Consider the following 18,970-nt stretch of genomic DNA (forward strand, 5'->3'; position numbering starts at 1 on the left):
TTTACAAAAAGTAACAAAAAGTGAGAAAAAGAATTCAGAAACCAACCTTTAGTAGATGGCCAAATGTAACAAGACAGAAGGAAACATATGGCAAAACCTGAGCTGCAAATCGAGAAGTTGAGAATGCACGAGAACTGTGGCTTTCGTTGATAATCAAAGCACAGCTGTTGGACAGCAACAGACGTACAAAATTTTCACACGACGTTGATGTTAGGTTAACAACAAAAAGCCTCCGCTAACCCTTCCTTTTCCACCAAGTTAACTTTCAACGCCATTATTTGCTTAGCTAGCTGCACATTGTCCGTGACCAGGAACTATCTCTCTGCCCCTAGCTTTACCAATTTTTCATTTTATAGCAAAAGCGACTTCCCTTCACTCTCCTGACTCTAATGTTGTGGTCGCCGCTCTCGATCAGCTTGGTCAACCGGACAGTAGACTGTTGATCGAACCACAATTTTTGGTGTCAACGATGGTACTGGCACGAGAAGAACAAATGCAGGTCGACTTGTAGTTTGGAAAATGACAGTTGTAAATTGACATTGGGATCCTGCTCTTATGTTTTGCGTGGTTGTAAACTGAACTTTGACCATCTGTTGAATAATGCCGGATTCTTGGGAGTTCATTTATAGTTTTTCACATGGTAGTTGAGGATCTCCACCATGGTTTTAATTAAAGTTTACTAGATTTGATGAACATATTGATCAGAGTTCGAAAATAATTAAGTCAGCATTGTTTGTTAAAAATAATGTAAGAGCATTATCAGATAAATACTAGGAAAGATAGGCTCGGCAGTGTTCTGTTCTGATTAATATGGTAACTTCTGTCTTGTCTGCTATAAATCTCTAAGGATTCATAGCTACTTCCTTCAATTTTTTACTGCCTAACTCATCATCTGATTCAATGAGATTTCACTTACTGCTAAGATTATAAAAAACCCACTCTAATCAACCTCATTACAAAAAGTAATAAACAACCAAATATCTTTCTTTAGCAAACTTGGTGTTTCTTTTTTTGTTGACTTTAGCCCTTTGAAAATGACAAGGTTTCAATTTCTTATTTTGTTTGTACACTTTATAATGGAAGGCATGTGACTACAGAAACAACATCGCCTCTCTCCATCCCTCCTCATATAACGTAACATTGCATCCTAAAGAAGAGAGTTGGGGTTCTCACAAGCACACCAAAAACTCCCCACCAGCCACCCACAAAAATATCAGCATTTTTTTATGCTATGCTTCTTTCTGGTCTGTGTAGTCTTAATTTCTTTAACTAAATACATCTCCCTTAATTAAGGATCAAATAAATTAACTCTGCTGTGTTGGCCAACTATTTCCTCCATTTATCATAGCTTGTTTCCTCTCAAGAAATGGCTACCAAAGTTCATGTGGGAATGGAGACGGAAATGAATGGAAATGGTGTGCCTGAGAAGGTTTTCAACAACTGGAAGAAACGCATACATGATTTTTCTGGGAAAATGAAAAGATTTCCAGGTTGGTTGTGCCGAACCATTTGGAAGGTTGGTCGAGACGACCCTAGAAGGATGATTCATGCTTTCAAGGTCGGGTTGTCCTTGACACTAGTTTCCCTGTTGTATTTGATGGAGCCATTGTTCAAAGGGATTGGACAGAATGCCATTTGGGCTGTCATGACAGTGGTTGTCGTGCTGGAATTCACTGCAGGTTTGGTTTTCTTGTTAAATTTTTTGTTACCATGCATTAGCTTTCTTGATGAACAAACAATGTATTTATTTATTCAATTTTTTCCTGTTCTAACAGGGGCAACTTTATGCAAAGGCCTAAATAGAGGATTAGGGACAGTGTTGGCTGGATCATTGGCATTTTTCATTGAGTTTATTGCAACTAAATCCGGAAAGGTTTTTCGAGCTGTTTTCATAGGAGCAGCAGTTTTCCTGATAGGTAAAATTTCTAGCTTCAATAGAAATTCTCTTTTTCCCATCCAACCTCTTAAGCGTGTTCTGTATATTTTCTCACTCTTCACCCATTTCTGAATTCAACAGGAACTGCAGCCACATACATGAGGTTCTTTCCCTATATAAAGAAAAACTACGACTATGGTGTTGTGATATTCCTCTTGACCTTCAATTTGATCACTGTGTCAAGCTACCGTGTTGAAAACGTATTAAAGCTTGCACATGATCGCTTCTACACCATTGCCATTGGCTGTGCCATATGTCTTTTCATGAGTCTTCTGGTATTTCCAATTTGGTCAGGTGAAGACCTCCACAATTCCACTGTAGCCAAGCTTGAAGGGCTTGCTAAATCCATAGAAGGTAAACGAATTTGAGAACAGTACTCAATTTTTCCGTTCTTTGTTGTGTTGACAAACATTAATATAACTTTATTGCAAAATGATGCAGCTTGTGTCAATGAGTATTTTGATGATTCTGATACAAAAGAAAAACAAGAAAGATCATCAGAGGATCCCATCTACAAAGGTTACAAAGCAGTTCTGGATTCCAAATCGACTGATGAAACTCTGGTAAGTTCTTTGCTTGTTTCTTTAATGTACTATCTAAACTTAGCCCTTCAATATTGTTTATGGCTAATTGTAACGATTAATTTTGTTTTGTGCAGGCATTATATGCAAGTTGGGAGCCAAGGCATTCGAGGCACTGTTACAGATTTCCGTGGCAGCAATATGTGAAATTGGGAGCTGTTCTTCGCCAGTTTGGATACACTGTTGTAGCTCTGCACGGATGCTTGCAAACCGAAATTCAGGTAGTCTTCAAATACAACTTGTTTACTGTTTTGGCGATGCTTTGTTGGACAGTGTTCCATGTGATACCCATTAATGAAATAAATAAATTCACCTCCAAACAATTGGGTTTTTATGGGAAGCTACATCAGAAAGCAGGAACTAGCTTTTGTCAGTGGCCACGACATTTTTTACTGCAGAAATAGGCAGCTTTCTTATTAATAGGCCAATATTTGACTCTTTATTATGAAGATATGATCACCAATAATTTCGTATAATACTAAATATTAAATAACAGCAGACCAACTGTTGTATCAGAAAAACTATGATACTCCTTTTTTCAGTTCATTTCATTGATCATTTTCCTTTTTAGACCCCACGATCTGTCCGTGCCCTCTTCAAAGACCCCAGCATCCGACTTGCTGGAGAAGTATCCAAAGCACTAATGGAACTTGCCAACAGCATCAGAAATCGCCGCCATTGCTCCCCTGAAATACTCTCTGATCATCTCCATGAAGCCTTGCAAGACCTCAACACTGCCATAAAATCCCAACCAAGGCTCTTCCTGGGCTCCAACAGTAACCAGGCCACCAACATGCTAGCATTAGCAGCTGCACATGCAGCTCGCCAAAAGCCTGAAAGGGACCTCGGAGTTTCATTGTCAAGTGTAAAAACGGACTCATCTGCATTGATGGAATGGAAAACCAAGAGGGTTAGTGAACAAACCAAAGAGAATGAAAGGAAGGTCTTGAGACCGCAGTTGAGCAAAATCGCAATCACCAGCCTGGAGTTCTCGGAAGCACTCCCTTTCGCTGCTTTTGCATCTTTGCTGGTGGAGATCGTGGCAAGGCTTGATAACGTGATTGAAGAAGTTGAAGAACTGGGGAGGATAGCATGTTACAAGGAGTTTAATCCTGACAATGAAATTATTGTGACATGCGAAAAACCACCGGTAGATGTTACCAAGAGTCAGCTGCCATCCCATGCAGCATCAGATTAATGGTAGACAGGCCTATTGGGAGATCAGTTTTCTTGAGACGTGGCTGGTTTCATTATCATGTGAACATGTTAGAACAGATTATCAGCGTATTGGTAGATTGAAATTTTCATTTATGATGAAGATTTTAGATGAGATGATGCAAGTTATAGCTTTTGATCTTTTTTGGGTGTGTATCGTTATTGGTTGGCTCCAATAGAATTATAGTTTAGAATTGGAGGAAACCGAAATACTTGAGACAAAAGTTCCTAATTTGTTAAAGTTATTTAGTGAAATTGCAATAAAGGTGAGAAACTAAGTTATGATTGAAGAACAATTAATAAGATGTGACCAAATTTCTATAACTTTAGTTTATTACGCAAAAAAAAAGGAAATTGCACGACACGCACAAACAAAAAGTGGGGAAAATTGATATCTCATTAAGGGCCCAACCGGGTTCGAACCGGTGACCTCTTGATCTGCAGTCAAATGCTCTACCACTGAGCTATGGACCCTGTTAGAGTTTTTAAGTTGCAAATTTATGTAATTGGTTAATTCACATTTACTTTCAATCTTTTATCCTACAAACAGCGATCCAAAATTCGCGTTTCAAAATTGAAAAAAATTCAGTTAAAGAAATATGAATTAATATGAGAAACATGTAAAATTAACTTTCAATATTTGTTGGCTTGTCCCAACAACCAGCAGGGGAAAGAGACAAATACTGATGAAAAGATAGGTCACTCAGATATTAGATAAGGCACCGTTCTTGTGGAATTTGTGAGGATGTCAGTGAATGAAAGATTAAATGGCTTGTTGCATCTCAAACACAGTGTTCCAGCAGGGCTGGAGGAGAAGCCCTTACAGCTTATTTGGTTGGCACATAGGTAAGAAGAAAAATGCTGATCTTAAGCCACAACCCAAGTACCATGACGTTGATCTCCCTTTCTCTCCATCCCTGGTTGACAAAACATTCTTAAGAGGTACTCTCTCACATTCATGCATCATTATCAGAAACATGAACTTTCTAGGCAGACAAAAGCATATAATGATATAAACCAAGCTCTTAAGAAGCTTTTCTGGCATAGCAAAAGTTAGTAAAAATGCAATTACAGGTGAATTTCTGACATGTTTATGAGCAGGTAGGGAATTAAAATGCTGCTATAAGGCTATTATTGATGGATTTAGCGCGACCAATTTTCATGACTGCTGTGATTTCAAGGGACCCTGTGTGATAATTGGATACACAGACAAGTCCTTCAAGTTTGGTGCATTTAACCCTGAAGGCTATAGGAGCACAGATGATTACTACGATACATTCGATGCGTTCCTCTTCTACTGGACAGGCAATGAGGGAAATGATCCTATCGTACTGCCCAAAATAGGGGGCAGTGGTGCAGCACTGTTTGATTATGCTCGAGGGGGTCCCCAGTTTGGGGCTGATGGGTTACTCATTGGACCTCCCCTGGCGCCAGTCATGGGCGGATTTGCAGGGCCTGATACCAATTCCGGGATTGGAGACTTGAGGCAGGCGAAGTCTAGATTGGGTTTGTCATATGCTAAGAGGAAGGATGGTAAGGAGTCCATCTTTGGGGACGAGTCTAGGGCTACCCTTGAGGAAGTGCAAGTTTTTTGCAGTCCTCAAATTGCTAGCTTATACTAATGCCAGCAGGAACTTGTAAATTCTGATTTAAACAACTTAATGAAAAGAAAGTTCTTTGTAGCGCATATCTTTTGCAATGAAAAATCCTTTAAGCAGCATTTTATTTAAAGATAATTGCTTTGAGGCAAGAAGTAGTTAAATGTATGTATTTATAATTATTTTAGGTAAGAGTCATCACTATTTGAGAGTTTACTCTTAAAGCAAAAAAATATTTGTTTCTTTGAGATAAATGCATGTAATTCTTTATTTAAAGAATGTAAAGAGTTGAGTTTAAAGAAAAAGGAAAGAAAGAAAGAAATATCCACTTATTTTCATGTATATCAAATTATGGAAACCTCCCACAAGGGGAAAAAGGATACAAACTTGTTACTTTCTTAAAGTTCATGACCAATTTACTCAGTGGAGGACTTTTCTTTGGAACTTCATTTTCAATTCTTACGGATGGGAGCATATTGTTAAAGGCGAATTTTCATGAACCACGAAATCAAGTGTTTATTTGGTGAGGAAAGAGGCCACACGCTGATGCCAAGGGGCAACTGAAGCAATAGGGGTGGGCGGCAGAATCTAATTTTAGAGAATATTTACTTTGTTGCATTAAAAAGAGTTTAGGGACATTTGGCCTTTTAAGGAAGCATCCTCAAAGTTATGTTATTGTAGTTTCTTTACCAATATTCTAAGCAAAGTGAAGAAAGGATGGGGAACAACTTGTGTCAAAACTTAATGGATGTCTCTTTTTTTTTTTTTGTTGTTGTTGTTCTCATTGAGTTTGGTTTTGGCTTTTAGTTCGCATCAATTTGGTTTATCTTTTATGGATAATGTTTGTTTAACTTCCAAGATCCACTGCCAAATTTTGTTTCATGTTGAGAAGTTCTTCCCTACTACGTAATAGATCCATATCGAAGAAATGAATCTTGATTTTATGTCAAGGTTTGCGTCCAAGTGTCATTTTTTTTATTGATAATTTTTCAAATTTAAATTACATAACTCTCAAAAGTTTAATATCAAGTTATTACTAATAATTAACTTTTTTAAAAAAATAATAATAATAATTAACTTAAATTCTTATATAAATCTCAAAAATCATATTCACATTATTTCAATAAGAATGAGACTTGAGATGAGACAGGATGTGTAAATACTGATATCAGTATTTCAATTACTGTTCTCTTTTATATTGAATGAGTGTCATGGTTCATAAAAGCAAAAGTTAATTCCCCTTGTTTTACCGTGACATTATCACTAGCGTGATTTGGAAGAACTTCAAAGAGAGGAAAAAATTTGAAGGTCAAAGGATCAATGTCGATTGTAGTCATATAGCTCCCTTGGAATGGCCCTTCGGGAGCAGTAGAGATTACTTGCTTCTGTTAGCAATTACTGTAACTACATTATTGCTTGAAGTAGTTCTTCGGAAGAAGATCCTTGAAACAAACGAGGCTTAGGGAAATTTTTCAGTGATGGGATCCGAAAAGGAAATTTAGCTGATAATGACTGATCTTGACTTATTTCAGAACCTGCCAAGCCAACCCTAAAGCACAAAACGTGGAGAAAATGGCGACAGGACGATGTTGATAGCAGTGGCAATAACTGGTGTAAGTCACATTCTCATAGGGTGGTATTTTTTGGAGGAGTTCAGCCGATACACAGATATCATGCCGCCTACGCCCTCCAAAAGTGTGTGAGTAATGCAATTGAACTGTTAGCAAACTCAGTCCAGATCAAGTACCCCACTGAATTTGATAGAATGCCGACCAAAAATAGAAAGTGTTTGTCTAAAGTTAAACCTCTTGATGGAATGGCGTATGACATATGACTAAAGTTCGATCATTTCTAAACTTTAAATCTCCAGTTAATTTTGCATTTTCAAAAGCTTCAAGCGATTTGACAGCAATGGTGAAGTTGACAACTCTGCTTGATGATTAAAGTTGGAAAAAGGAGTAAAATCTCCCCCGTTTAAACATTCATCCATTGCCAAATTATTTGCCTTTCACCTGGTTTTTCTGTTCGAAGTGTTCATTTAGCATTTGTAGAAGATTCATTCCCATAAAAGGCGTTATCAGAAAAATATGAAATTTCAGCCCTTGGAATATACACAAACAATGAATAGATTCCATGAAAGAAGCTTATTTATTTCATAAGACCATGTAGGTAAAATAGTTAAGTTGCCATTAAACCAACTCCAGGTGCAATCGTTAAAAGTGATTACCTCCAGGGGGTCATTTTTTGCATCTGAAAACATAAATAAGAAACTGAAACAGATACTTAGCTGCTGCCATTGCAGCTCCAATACAAAATACTATAACAAAGACACAGTAATCTTGATGGAACCTGATAGCAGAGAAGGGATTGTGCTTATTAATTTGTTACTCCAAGAACCAACATTAAAAGGCGTCGTCTTAGAGACCCCTTCTGGATAAGACAAACTAGGTACTGCCATTCTTTAATCATAGTACCTCCAACACATCACAATCAGCAAATTGTATTCTTGCAACCAAATTCCCATCTCTACTAGCTTGCCTGCGAATTGGAGCTTGGTCCAAAAGTGTCAAGCCCTTGCATTGAGAAAAGAAGAGCTTCCTTGGTCTTTCCTTCCTTTTTTCAGAAAGGGTTCAGATAGCTGAATGAACCAGACTGGTCATAGCCTTCATTGCCATAGAAGTCCATGTAATTTGCATGTCCTGAGTAAGGTGACATGCAGTTCATGCGACTGAGATCATCAACATGTTCAATTTCCCCAAAATTTGAATATGATGAACTAGGGGAGAATTCGGTCTGGTCGTATTGTTGCCATGGGGTCCCTGAGCTTGGAAACTCATACTGAGGAAAGTACTGGGATGCTGTTTCACATATTTGTGGATAATCCTGCAATAAGCCAAAGGAGAATTGTTAGAGAAACCTAAAAAAACAAAATGAATCTTCGAGTTCCATTTTTCTTTCTCCAGATCAGGTTATACATATACACCTTGGAAGAATCAAGAATTAGATCAGGTGAGACCCAAACGCTGGCAGGATCAGTATCCACAGAAACAGGCTCAAGTGGTTGCATTTGTGTGACTTCATAAGGATAAGGAGAAGTGGTAGGGCTTGAACAACGACTCTCGTTGTTAGGGTAACTTGTTTGACACGAAATGTCACCAATGCTCAAGGACTCGTTACAGATCCTTGTCGAGGTAAGTTCCACATTTGTGGAATTGCTTCCGACCCTTGTGGCTTTTGGTTCTCCATGCGCATCAGTCGCCTTCTGCTCGTTCCTTTTCACAACCCGGCACAAGGCAAAAGCACCCTGAAGAGTACAAAATATAATTGGTTGGTTGTTTTAATGAGTCAAAGTGCAAAAACAAACAATCATATATGCTTATGTCTTCACCTGGTTAGTTGATCCTTGAGAGGGCTCATCAGAGAGCCTATACTCATGCATAACCCAACCCGTTCGATCTCCTAAAGGGGCACGTCCCAGGTAGAAAACCAGGGTCTTACGATAGCCAGTCACAGCAGATTGACACACCACTTTCCTGTCTTTTCCTGTAGCTTTCCAATAGCCAGCTTTGGTGGCTCGGTTTGTTCGCGAGCCATTTGGGTACTTTCGATCCCTGGGACAGAAAAAGAACCACTCCAAATCTCGTTTTGGAAGGAACGACTTCTCTGCAAAAGCAATTCAGATTTTTTTTTCTTTTTCAAATTCTCTATCATAGCTGTGATAATGAAAGTGAAAACAACAAGACCAAGAGCTTCTATTTGCATTTTTTTTTCATTGAAAAGCAAAAAGAAATCTGATTGAACGAGCTTTTAGTTGGAAAAAAGAAAAAGTTGCAGGTCCCATGGGAATAAAGAACTGTTCTGATATAAAGAATTGCAAAAGAAAGAACACCAAACTACACAAAACAAACAAAAAAGTGCTTTCCCAACAATTAAAAGAAATCCATGTTCACATTACTACATTAGCCTGAACCCGAAACTCCATTCTATCACCTGAAATCACACTAATTCTATCATCTGGTGCATCTCCTATAGCCTTTAACAGATCCACTTGTCACCGTGACATTTCTTCAATTCGGAAGGTTTTAAGAAAACAATGTTCAGAAGGGTACCTGGCAACTCCCACGGATCAAACTTGTACAAATCGATCACGGGAATAACTTCAAGCTCAAGTTCTTGTCCTTCAGTTTTTCTTTTCAGGTAATATCCTATCAATTCCTCATCAGTTGGATGGAACCGAAAACCCGGTGGCAGTGATGCTCCACCCATTGTCTCAGTCCCCAGTTTGATTAACTCTACTCTAGTACTTTAATTTAGAATATATTTAAGGAAATGAAAAAATAGATTGGCCAAAATAGAAAAGAGGGAAACAGAACAAAAAGAGAATTAGAGCAGAACAGAAGCAGAGCCAGGACAGCTATGAACTTTGCCGCTAAGTGCCAAGGCTGTATCTATTAAAAATCTGGAAAATCCAAAAGTAAAAGCTTTTGTTAACGCTAAATTTTTTCTCAAGAACCGAGTACAATTTCCACAGAATGCACCCAGTGAATGGCAGAATCATTGTCTTTGAAATGTGAAGTTGTTCTTCCAGTGAAACTCGCACACCCCTAGCCCACCCCCTCTGAAATTTTCAATCCTAAAACAAAAGCTAGATTGAACAAGAGCTTTGATTACAAACTGCACCCAGAAACCAAAATGGATTCAATTCTACAATTAGCTTTGTTAATTGAACAAAAAAGAAATAACTTCTCTAAAACCTAATTAGAACTTCCAAAATTGGAACCTAACCATTCAAAACCTCTAGTAAAATTGGAAAATTTTGAATGGGGAGAGAGCTTGGAGTTGTATCCTTGAAAGCAAAGTTAAGCTTTTACTATGAATCAAGCAAAAGTTGAGAAGAGAAGTAAGCTAGAAAGAAGAGAATTTGAGTAGAGTAAAACTAGAGGTATGTGGGATGTGTAATATATAGTGCTGAGAGAAGGGCACCAGTCCAAAAAAAACACACCGAAAGTGCAGGGATTGCTTGTCTGAAGCTTACCACGAAATTCCACAGGCTTGGTCCCACCTGCTTGAACTCGCTTCACACCTAACTAGTTCCTTCCCGCCAAATTCATTTCTGACCGTTACATAATTATTTGCCCAGCATTTTCTTTTTCTTTCTTTTCCTTTTTACTTTGCACTGTCCTCTTTTGCGAGACCAATGAGAAATATCTTAGAGAGGATGACCATACGGTAATGTTTAATTGCTTATTTGGTATTTGTTCTGTACGTAAAATTGTACGAACAAATCACGTATGAATCACATGATTATCGAACAAATATGATTAATTTTATCTCTTTTTAAAATATTTTAAAAATTTTTATTAAATGATGTGATCTTTTTTATTTCATCGTATCAACTTTTTAAGTTTGTGAAATTTGACGACTCGGGCGGACATCTAATCTTGTACTATCCTTTTAAAAAAAACAAACTCCAAACTATAATCAAACTCTCTTACAATGATTTAATTCTATGAGGCATAGTGTATTATTCACAACATAAAGATTTAAGGGCTGAATGGCTGAATTTATTTGTACTGTTTTCATGTTATAAGTGCTAGGCGATGGAATGCCGCCATAAGAATTGAAAAAAAAGAAAAACAATGGGAGAAAGTTCACGGCAGGGTACTCAGAGGGAAGAAGGCAATGGTGATTGGGGGAATTTGGGGTTTCTTGGTCACGTCCTACAGGTCTAAGCACCTTCCATGTCATCCTGAGTCAGACAAAACCACTTTTTCTTTCTTTATATAGATGATTATGTCATCTGCCTAGCCCACCCCTCAAAAAATAAAGCCTCCCAAAAAAGTTGATACCCAGTTTTTCAACATTTTGGGAATGTCCAAACACACCTTAGTGGAAGCTCAATTCTCTTTTGAATGCCCCTTAAGAGGCGAAAACTGGGCACTAGGTTATCTCCCATTTAGTGGGACCGGTTAATTCAATGTTTTAGCAAAGAAACTAAGCAAGTGGTTGATGGGAACTCATTGTTTTGTTTATTAGTAAAAAGGGAGAAAAGAGGCATTAAAGCCTTGCTTTAAGGCTTAAGTAGTTGTATGGTTAAGGATATCTTCTAGCTATGTATATAGTTTTATATAAGAGCTAGTTAGTGGGACTTCTTGCTTTTCACATTGGAGGACGAAAAAGGTGAAAAAGAGACCAACCTGATTTCATACTTGAAGCAGTACTTGGCTAATCGATTTATGTCAATTTTTATGATTCTTTTTAAGAGAAATTTTAAGGGGAGGGGGAGAACATGTGGTGTTATTAGAATTTTCAAATAAAAAAAAAAGGTGAAAAATCTCATTTAACAGAATGAAATTTTAATTGATATATATATTAATTCTTTTATGATTTAATCTTTAAAAATCTTGCTCTTGTCTTCAAAACTGCAAAATAGCATAATTGTAAGCAATTAACGCTAATGAAAACTTCTTTCGAATCTTGTTGAAAACATTAGTATTGTTTCTGTCTGAATGAAAATTGACCACCCTAAAAAAACAACCTTTTACCCCGCCAATTAAACTCTGGTTAATCATTTTAGGTTATTCAAGATGTTTCTTGGTACTTATGTTTTGCCTTTAATATGATTAGACAATTTGTCTTGTTATACACTTGAACGAGCTTTGGTTCTCCTCGGCCTCAAGACCAAAAACAAAAAAATGAGGTATGCATAATTTAAAAGGAAAAGACAAAGAATTAAGTTAATCTTTTACTTTTAAGAGTTTGGTGGCAAGAAAAAGGTTACTTTGTTACTTGCAATCATGACCAAAACAGAAGCCCCAAAGAGTGGAGTTGCAAGCTAAGAATATTCACTTCGTCAACTCCATCAAACATAATGGTGCTAATATTGTAATGCGATCCGACGTTATTATAGCACAATTTTATCTGAACATTAAATCAAGGGTTATATGCAGTCCAATGATTGGTGAGTGATTCAAAATTTTTCAAGAATAAAATCCTTGCATCGATCTACATTTTACATCATCACATAATTAATTCTTGGAAAGGTCGTGGAGAGGAGCCGCCCCACAGTACTTGATCATATCTCTTTTTTTCTTTTTTATTTTATCTTCACGTTGGCAACGATTGCAAAATTTCTATGTACCAAACCAAGTAGAATTATTTCTTTTGCGTAATTTAGGTATTGGGGAGGGTTGTATACTTGAGGGCAGTGGCTGGAAACAGTGCAAGTTTGGTCATTAGCAAAATGTATCCACACTTCATGGCCCCCAAAAAGAAAGTGCAATCACCCCTCTTTTTTTTGCTTTTTCCTATAAGTTGCATGTTAAGTCTTTTATTTATTTATTTAAACTTTTTAAATAATTCTATACTACATTATAGATATCTTTTTATAACACTTTATAGAAGAAATTTATGTTTTAAGATAGCTAGAGTAGGTTTATGTGCAAAATTGTAGCATTTTCAAAACATAGATGGTAAAAATTAATGTTAATGCATAATTTTATAATGTTCTTTTCAATTTTTACTCAATTTTTCATAATGTTTTTGCCTTTAAATATGAACAAGACACAGAGAGATAGATTTGGCAGGTAGCTTAACTACTTTTCACTAAGTTGAAATAAACAATAAGCTTTACGAGATACACGGAAAGGAATTTTTTAACCCCAGTTTGGAATACTCTAAAGGTAAGAGAAGAAAAAAGGGCAAACCCCTAGTATTCGCGGCAAAACCGTGAGCAAAACACTTGTGGGTATATAGATATTAAATTTTTAAAATGAGTATATAATTTAAAATTAATTAATAATAAGTTAAATTTTAAAAATATTTTTTTAATTTAATTGATATGAAAATTCTTTTATCACTATTTTGATATCTTTTTTAAAAAAATTAACAATAAATCATAAAAGCTAAATTGACCAAAAAGAAGAAATTGCTGTTGAAATCTAATTGCTGAGGTGGAATTTGCTCAGCCTGGGAAGAAGGTCAAGTGTGAAATGAATTAACCAAGGAAAGCAAAACGAAACGATGGTCATGGTCGTGTAGTTGTTAGTGAATGACAACTGCAGAAAAAAGTAGAAAAAAACATTACAAGGAAAACACAGCAAGGGAGAGAATGATTTCCTTTTGTGGGGAATTGGAAAGATGGGAGCCTCGCCCTTATCCTTGTCGTTGTTTTGTCTTGTGCTTTCGGCCCCTTTGTCCCTTGGCGAATTCGGAATTCGCTAGCCCTAGCCCCCTTCGGAAATCAACGGCTCAACCATGGTGCTGCCTTCGTCTGTGAGGAAAAGAGTGGAAGAGAGTGGTCAAAAATGGTTGCAATTGTCAGCGATGGACGACTTTTTCCAAAATGAAAACCATGCTGTGTTCATTTCATAAATAATCATCATTATAATAATGAAATCAATTATGGTCATTTTTATTATTTAGTTCATTGATTGATACATGATTTCATGCTTAAAGAATAGAGTTTGAATTCTCTCTCCCTCAATTATAAAAAAAAAACTATAACCATTTTTATTATTATTTAAAATAATAATAAAAATTTTATTTATTAATGAAGAAATTTTTACTTTCTTTACATATTTTAAATTTTAAAAGATATTTAAATACAATCATTTTATGAAATTTTTTATAATTATAAAAAAAAGTATACATGTAATTAACGGTTTAAAATTATCACTCGTGAAATACACCATGTGTATATAATATATGACTAATAGAGATTAAGTTGGGAGTTGGGAGTTGTGTTTAATGCTCCCACTTAAGAAAAGAAGCAAATGGTTTTGGTCTAATTAAGTCTTCCTAAATGGATTGGTTTAGGGTAAGATTGATGAATGACGAGTCAAGCTTGCTTCAATGGACGGGGATGCGACATGTTGCTTTCCTCCATGGGAGTGGGGGTTAGAGATCTTGGGGAAAATCTGAGTCGCGGAAAAGATAAAAAGGAAAAGGTTCAGTGTTAAACAGTGCACCCACCTAATCATGGACTCATTGATGAGAGAGAGAGAGAGTGCTGTGGACTCAGATTGGTCGCATCTATCAAAGTGGTTTTGTGGGGATGGGACCCTAGTAATTTGGTCCTTTGGAAATTAACAGAAAAGGCAGCGGCCTCCAAGCAGTGTTCCTCATTGAAGCAAATCAGACAAAACAAGTCAACTTTGGACTCTCTTATAAAATTAAAGCATGGTATAATCTCTCACAATTATCACAGATGTTATGTTAGAGATATCTATGACCATGGGATTGTGGAAAACTAAAAAAAAAGAAAAGAAGAGACTAATTAAGGATTCATGTACCAGACATGTTGCAGCATGAAAGCAGAAATGGCTGACAGGCCAAATCCCTTAAGGTTAGACTAAATCATCCACTTCAACATTAAACAAACTATTAGGAGTTTGAAAGTAAGGAGATTTGCTTTTAGAATTTTGTGGGTTTTCTGAGTCTGCAGACAAGATTCCTCTGGTCAAAATATGAATGGGTCTAAGCAGACAAGATGAAGATTTTAAATATGAGGGAAGGATTTTTGATTTGAAGTATGAATAGTCTTACCATTTTGTTTTTTGCTAAAAACGTAATCATCAAACATGAACAGGTTTAGGCCTCGTGTTCTGCGTTTCCCACAAATAATTAAATGGGTTTACCTTTTAGGTAAGAGTTTTTTAATAAAAAAAAAGTACTATTCCTTGTTCTTCTCCTTCATAAGAGGATAACCTAATCATTATTCTTTTGTTTTAGTTATTGCTGCTTTTACCCACATCAAGGAAGTATACCTCAACTTCTTTTAATCTCGACTCTTAAATCAAGTGAATACTCATACCATTGAAATTGGTACAATCGAATTAATTTATTTTCATTTTATTTAAAAAAAATTAAAAAAGTCTACTTATTAATAAAAAATCACTTATACATACCTATGATGTATCTTTATTTTGATTTATATCTCTTTCTTGTGTGTGTATGTTAATTATAGCAATTTAAGATCTATGTTTGATTAATAATTTTAAGTATCTAATTAATTTTCGTTGAAGAATTTAAAAATATATGAAGAATCTTATGTATTATTTTAAATTTAATTCAAGTAGAAAAAAACACCTAGGCGTAATAATTCAAGGACTTCAATGTTGAGAAAACTCCAATACAATTGCAATTTCATCAAAACTAATTGAGGACATTCTGCAATTACAATAGGAAAAGGGGCGAAACTCTAATTTTCCTATTTTGTGTCGGTTTAACTAAAAATACAAATTTTCTAGTCCGAAGGGCCGCAGCTCTCAGCCGCTCGTCAATGGCTGCCTTAGCATTTACTCACCAAAATTTTCTTCAGTTTACTCCGAAACTCACGCCTTCAAAACCCAAACTCAAACCCAAAAGAACCAAAACCAAACTCTCAATCCAAACAATTCCAACTTCCCCACAAGCTTCGTTTACTGACCAATTTGTTCTCCAATTAGCTGACTCATTGGAAGACTCTCTCCCTTCTTCCTCTTCTTTGCCGCTTCAAAAGCTTAGAGACAATTCCTCGGAAACCCTTGTTTCAACCCAATGGCCCTCTCGAAAAGACGAGTCTTTTCGCTTCACAGACACTTCTTTTATCAAGAATTCAGATATAAAGCCAATTTCTCGCCCACCTGAATCCCTAGCTTTTTTGGATGTTTCGAGTGATGCCCAGTTTAAAAGTTTTGATTTTGTTGATGGGTTTCTTGTGGATTCTTCATTTGATTCATCAAATTTTCCTGATGGGGTTTATGTAGGTAGCTTGTTAAAGTTGTCTTCAGAGGGAATTCTTAAAAGGGTGTGTGAATTTTTAGGTGATTTTGAATGGGGTGATTTGTTTTGGTCTGTCAATGGATTGGGAGCACCTGATGTGACGGTTGTTTATGTGCCTGAAGGGTGTAGAGTTGAGAATCCTATTTATTTGAAGTACATTTCAGTTGAGGGAGGTGATGGGGGCTCTAAAAAGATGCCGGTTTCGAATCCGAGAGTTTTTGTGTTGGTTGAGAAAGGAGGGGAGGTTGGGATAGTTGAGGAATTTGTTGGTAAAGAAGGGAGTGAATGTTATTGGACGAATTCAGTTTTGGAGGTGGTGGTTGGAGAAGGAGGGAAAGTTAGGCATTCTTATGTGCAGAGACAGTCTTTGAGTGCTGCTCATATCAAGTGGACTTCCGTCCAGCAGGTAATTTTCGTGTTATTGCTTCTTAAATTGATATATTGGTTGCTTGTGATGTTTGTGTGTAAGTTGTTAGTTAAGTGAATGAACTTTATATATGCTTGTATCGGGGTCAGTTGATCTTTAGGGAGGAAGTATTTTTAGGTGAAAAATGAAAATTTTGTTAGGAGAACAACCAAAAAGGTAGTAACACAGTGGAACACAACTTTGGAAACTCAAGTCTACATGACTCCTATAGTTATCTCTAGAAAATTGACTAAACATCTAGTCAATTTCCTTTTTCCAGTCTAGGGGCTCCCTGAAGAGTGAAGACTTTATTTTTGTTACGCTTTGTCAATCTAGAATTTGGAGGAAATTTATGTCTTCAATAGGGTGAACTTGGCTCAGGGGGATCTATATTTGGGTAGAGATTTAGATTTGAGTCATTGCACTCACTTGGTCAACCCTCCAATAAAGTGTGTCATTGAATCATATGGCATGGAATGGTATCTTTAATTAGACAAAGAGTTACTTGCTTGGATCAACTAATGATATGATTTATCCCTTTGAATAAACTAAAAATTGATTTAAATATCACGTGAAAAGGTGAACAACATTTCCTACATTTTTATGAAGATTCAATGCTAAGGTATAAATGGAGAGTGAGATTGAAAGGGAAAGAGGAGATGTGAATCCCATGCTAAATTTAGTAAGAGATAGAGAAAGGGTTGATCAAATCCTTTGAAAGGTCATTTGGATCATATACACCTAGTTATAACCTGATAGCCAAGCACTTGTGGCTCTAATCCCATCTCAATTACCGTTCACGATCCAATCCCTTTACAAATGACTTCGGCCTAGTCGTCAAGAAGTCTGCCACCCAAATATCATTTCCTAAAGCCTCTTTTTCTGTTATGTAAATTGAATTTAAATATACATTTGGAACTTACTGAGCAACAATATTCTCATAAACTCACTGACAATGTGTAGGAATCAACTAGTACCTATGAGCTTGTGGAGGTAAGCACTGGTGGAAAATTGAGCAGGCATAATGTCCATGTTCAACAAGTGGGCTCCGATACAGTAACTGAGTTAACAACGTTTCATTTGTCTGTTGGTGATCAAACCCAAGATCTACATAGTAGAATAATTTTGGACCATCCAAGAGGTTATTCTCAACAACTTCACAAATGTATCGTGGCTCACTCTTCAGGGCAAGCAGTTTTTGATGGGAATGTAAAGGTCAACAGGTAACTCTGTTGTGTTTCATTATTGATAATTCTCATTGTAGGGTTATCTGAAAATAATTTGATATGAATGGGAGAAGATAATGTTGGGTCTCAATGTGTTAGGATTATCAGAGAATGAGTTGCTGAAAATTGAAGTTTTAAAGATTTCTATTTCTTCCCCCCTTGCCCCTCGAAGTCCTTTTTTTCTTCCCTTCACCCTAGTATCCTGGAAAATCTCTTGCCCTTGTTTTCGTCTGGATAATGCCTAAAACAACAGTCGCTATATAGTTATAAATTATAATTGATGCATGATTACTATAAGAGCGTGGATGTTATATTTCTATGATCTCATTCACTTCTAATCTTTTGCAGATATGCACAACAGACAGATGCAGGGCAACTAACAAGGAGCCTCCTTCTTGAGCCTCGAGCGACTGTGAATGTCAAACCCAATCTTCAAATTATCGCGGATGATGTCAAGTGCTCCCATGGAGCTGCAATAAGTGACCTCGAAGACAGCCAACTGTTCTACTTTCAAGCACGTGGGATTGACTTGGAGACCGCTAGAAAGGCTCTTGTCTTTTCATTTGGGGCTGAGGTTATCGACAGGCTGCCTTACGCTTTTGTCCAAAAGCAAGCAAAAGATCATGTTAAAGAACTGCTCGAATCCACAGGAAAAGGGTCTTCATAAGGAACGATAATTGATGGTGTATGTATCCAAATTATGATATTTATGTATTTGTTGTCATTGTTTATCTCCAAAATAATGATCACTCAAATGCAAACAAATTTTGATCTTGTTTGGAAATGAGTGGATTTTGAGGCACACCTTACGCTTACACTGCTCCATTGAGAGGAAAGTAGCCCGTACTATCAAATAAAACATTGTAACTGCTTGATTGCTTATTTTGTTGAGAAAAGATTATTGTTTTTTCTTTTCTAATTGGTTTTTTTTTTTTTTGGATATAAATTTTGCCCAAAACCCACATCTCTTAGGCAAGAAAAGTCTATGTAATATATAATAATGCTCCTGAGTCGAGTGGACCGTGTTCTTGAAAAGGAGAGATGGTTGGCATCTCCCCTGGCAGGGACGGGAGCAGCCTTCGGGCTTTCCTGTTATCAACACATGCGGTAAAGGCGACCCCCCATCACGGTGGATCTCTGACCCAATTTGTTTCCTTCTTTATCTTTGGGCTTCATCCACCCAATTTTTTCTTTTTTCTCTCTGGGCTTCATCCACCCAATTTTTTTCTTTTTTTCTCTCTGGG

General features: G+C 36.7%; 4 protein-coding genes and 1 non-coding gene across 5 annotated transcripts; 3 read left to right on the forward strand and 2 right to left on the reverse strand.

The window, feature by feature from the left end:
• LOC18606068 (aluminum-activated malate transporter 12) lies at positions 1,116-4,014 on the forward strand. The gene is made up of 6 exons (XM_007039479.2): positions 1,116-1,679; positions 1,776-1,916; positions 2,018-2,290; positions 2,378-2,499; positions 2,595-2,738; positions 3,089-4,014. The coding sequence occupies exons 1-6, from the start codon at positions 1,367-1,369 to the stop codon at positions 3,713-3,715; spliced, it is 1,620 nt and encodes a 539-aa protein (XP_007039541.1). The 5' UTR covers positions 1,116-1,366; the 3' UTR covers positions 3,716-4,014.
• On the reverse strand, positions 4,135-4,206 carry TRNAC-GCA. The gene has a single exon. It is a non-coding gene; the product is annotated as a tRNA-Cys (tRNA).
• LOC18606069 lies at positions 4,405-5,546 on the forward strand. The gene is made up of 2 exons (XM_007039480.2): positions 4,405-4,674; positions 4,834-5,546. The coding sequence occupies exons 1-2, from the start codon at positions 4,500-4,502 to the stop codon at positions 5,352-5,354; spliced, it is 696 nt and encodes a 231-aa protein (XP_007039542.2). The 5' UTR covers positions 4,405-4,499; the 3' UTR covers positions 5,355-5,546.
• LOC18606070 (NAC domain-containing protein 86) lies at positions 7,456-10,248 on the reverse strand. The gene is made up of 4 exons (XM_018116834.1): positions 9,440-10,248; positions 8,719-8,993; positions 8,314-8,634; positions 7,456-8,213 (listed from the first exon to the last, which is right to left on the reverse strand). Exons 1-4 carry the CDS (start codon positions 9,594-9,596, stop codon positions 7,950-7,952), a joined length of 1,017 nt encoding a protein of 338 aa, XP_017972323.1. The 5' UTR covers positions 9,597-10,248; the 3' UTR covers positions 7,456-7,949.
• Positions 15,570-18,634, forward strand: LOC18606071 (protein ABCI7, chloroplastic). The gene is made up of 3 exons (XM_018117732.1): positions 15,570-16,500; positions 17,464-17,723; positions 18,075-18,634. The coding sequence occupies exons 1-3, from the start codon at positions 15,613-15,615 to the stop codon at positions 18,391-18,393; spliced, it is 1,467 nt and encodes a 488-aa protein (XP_017973221.1). The 5' UTR covers positions 15,570-15,612; the 3' UTR covers positions 18,394-18,634.

This window comes from Theobroma cacao, chromosome 3 (genome assembly GCF_000208745.1).
Source record: "Theobroma cacao cultivar B97-61/B2 chromosome 3, Criollo_cocoa_genome_V2, whole genome shotgun sequence".
Classification (NCBI taxonomy): domain Eukaryota; kingdom Viridiplantae; phylum Streptophyta; class Magnoliopsida; order Malvales; family Malvaceae; genus Theobroma; species Theobroma cacao.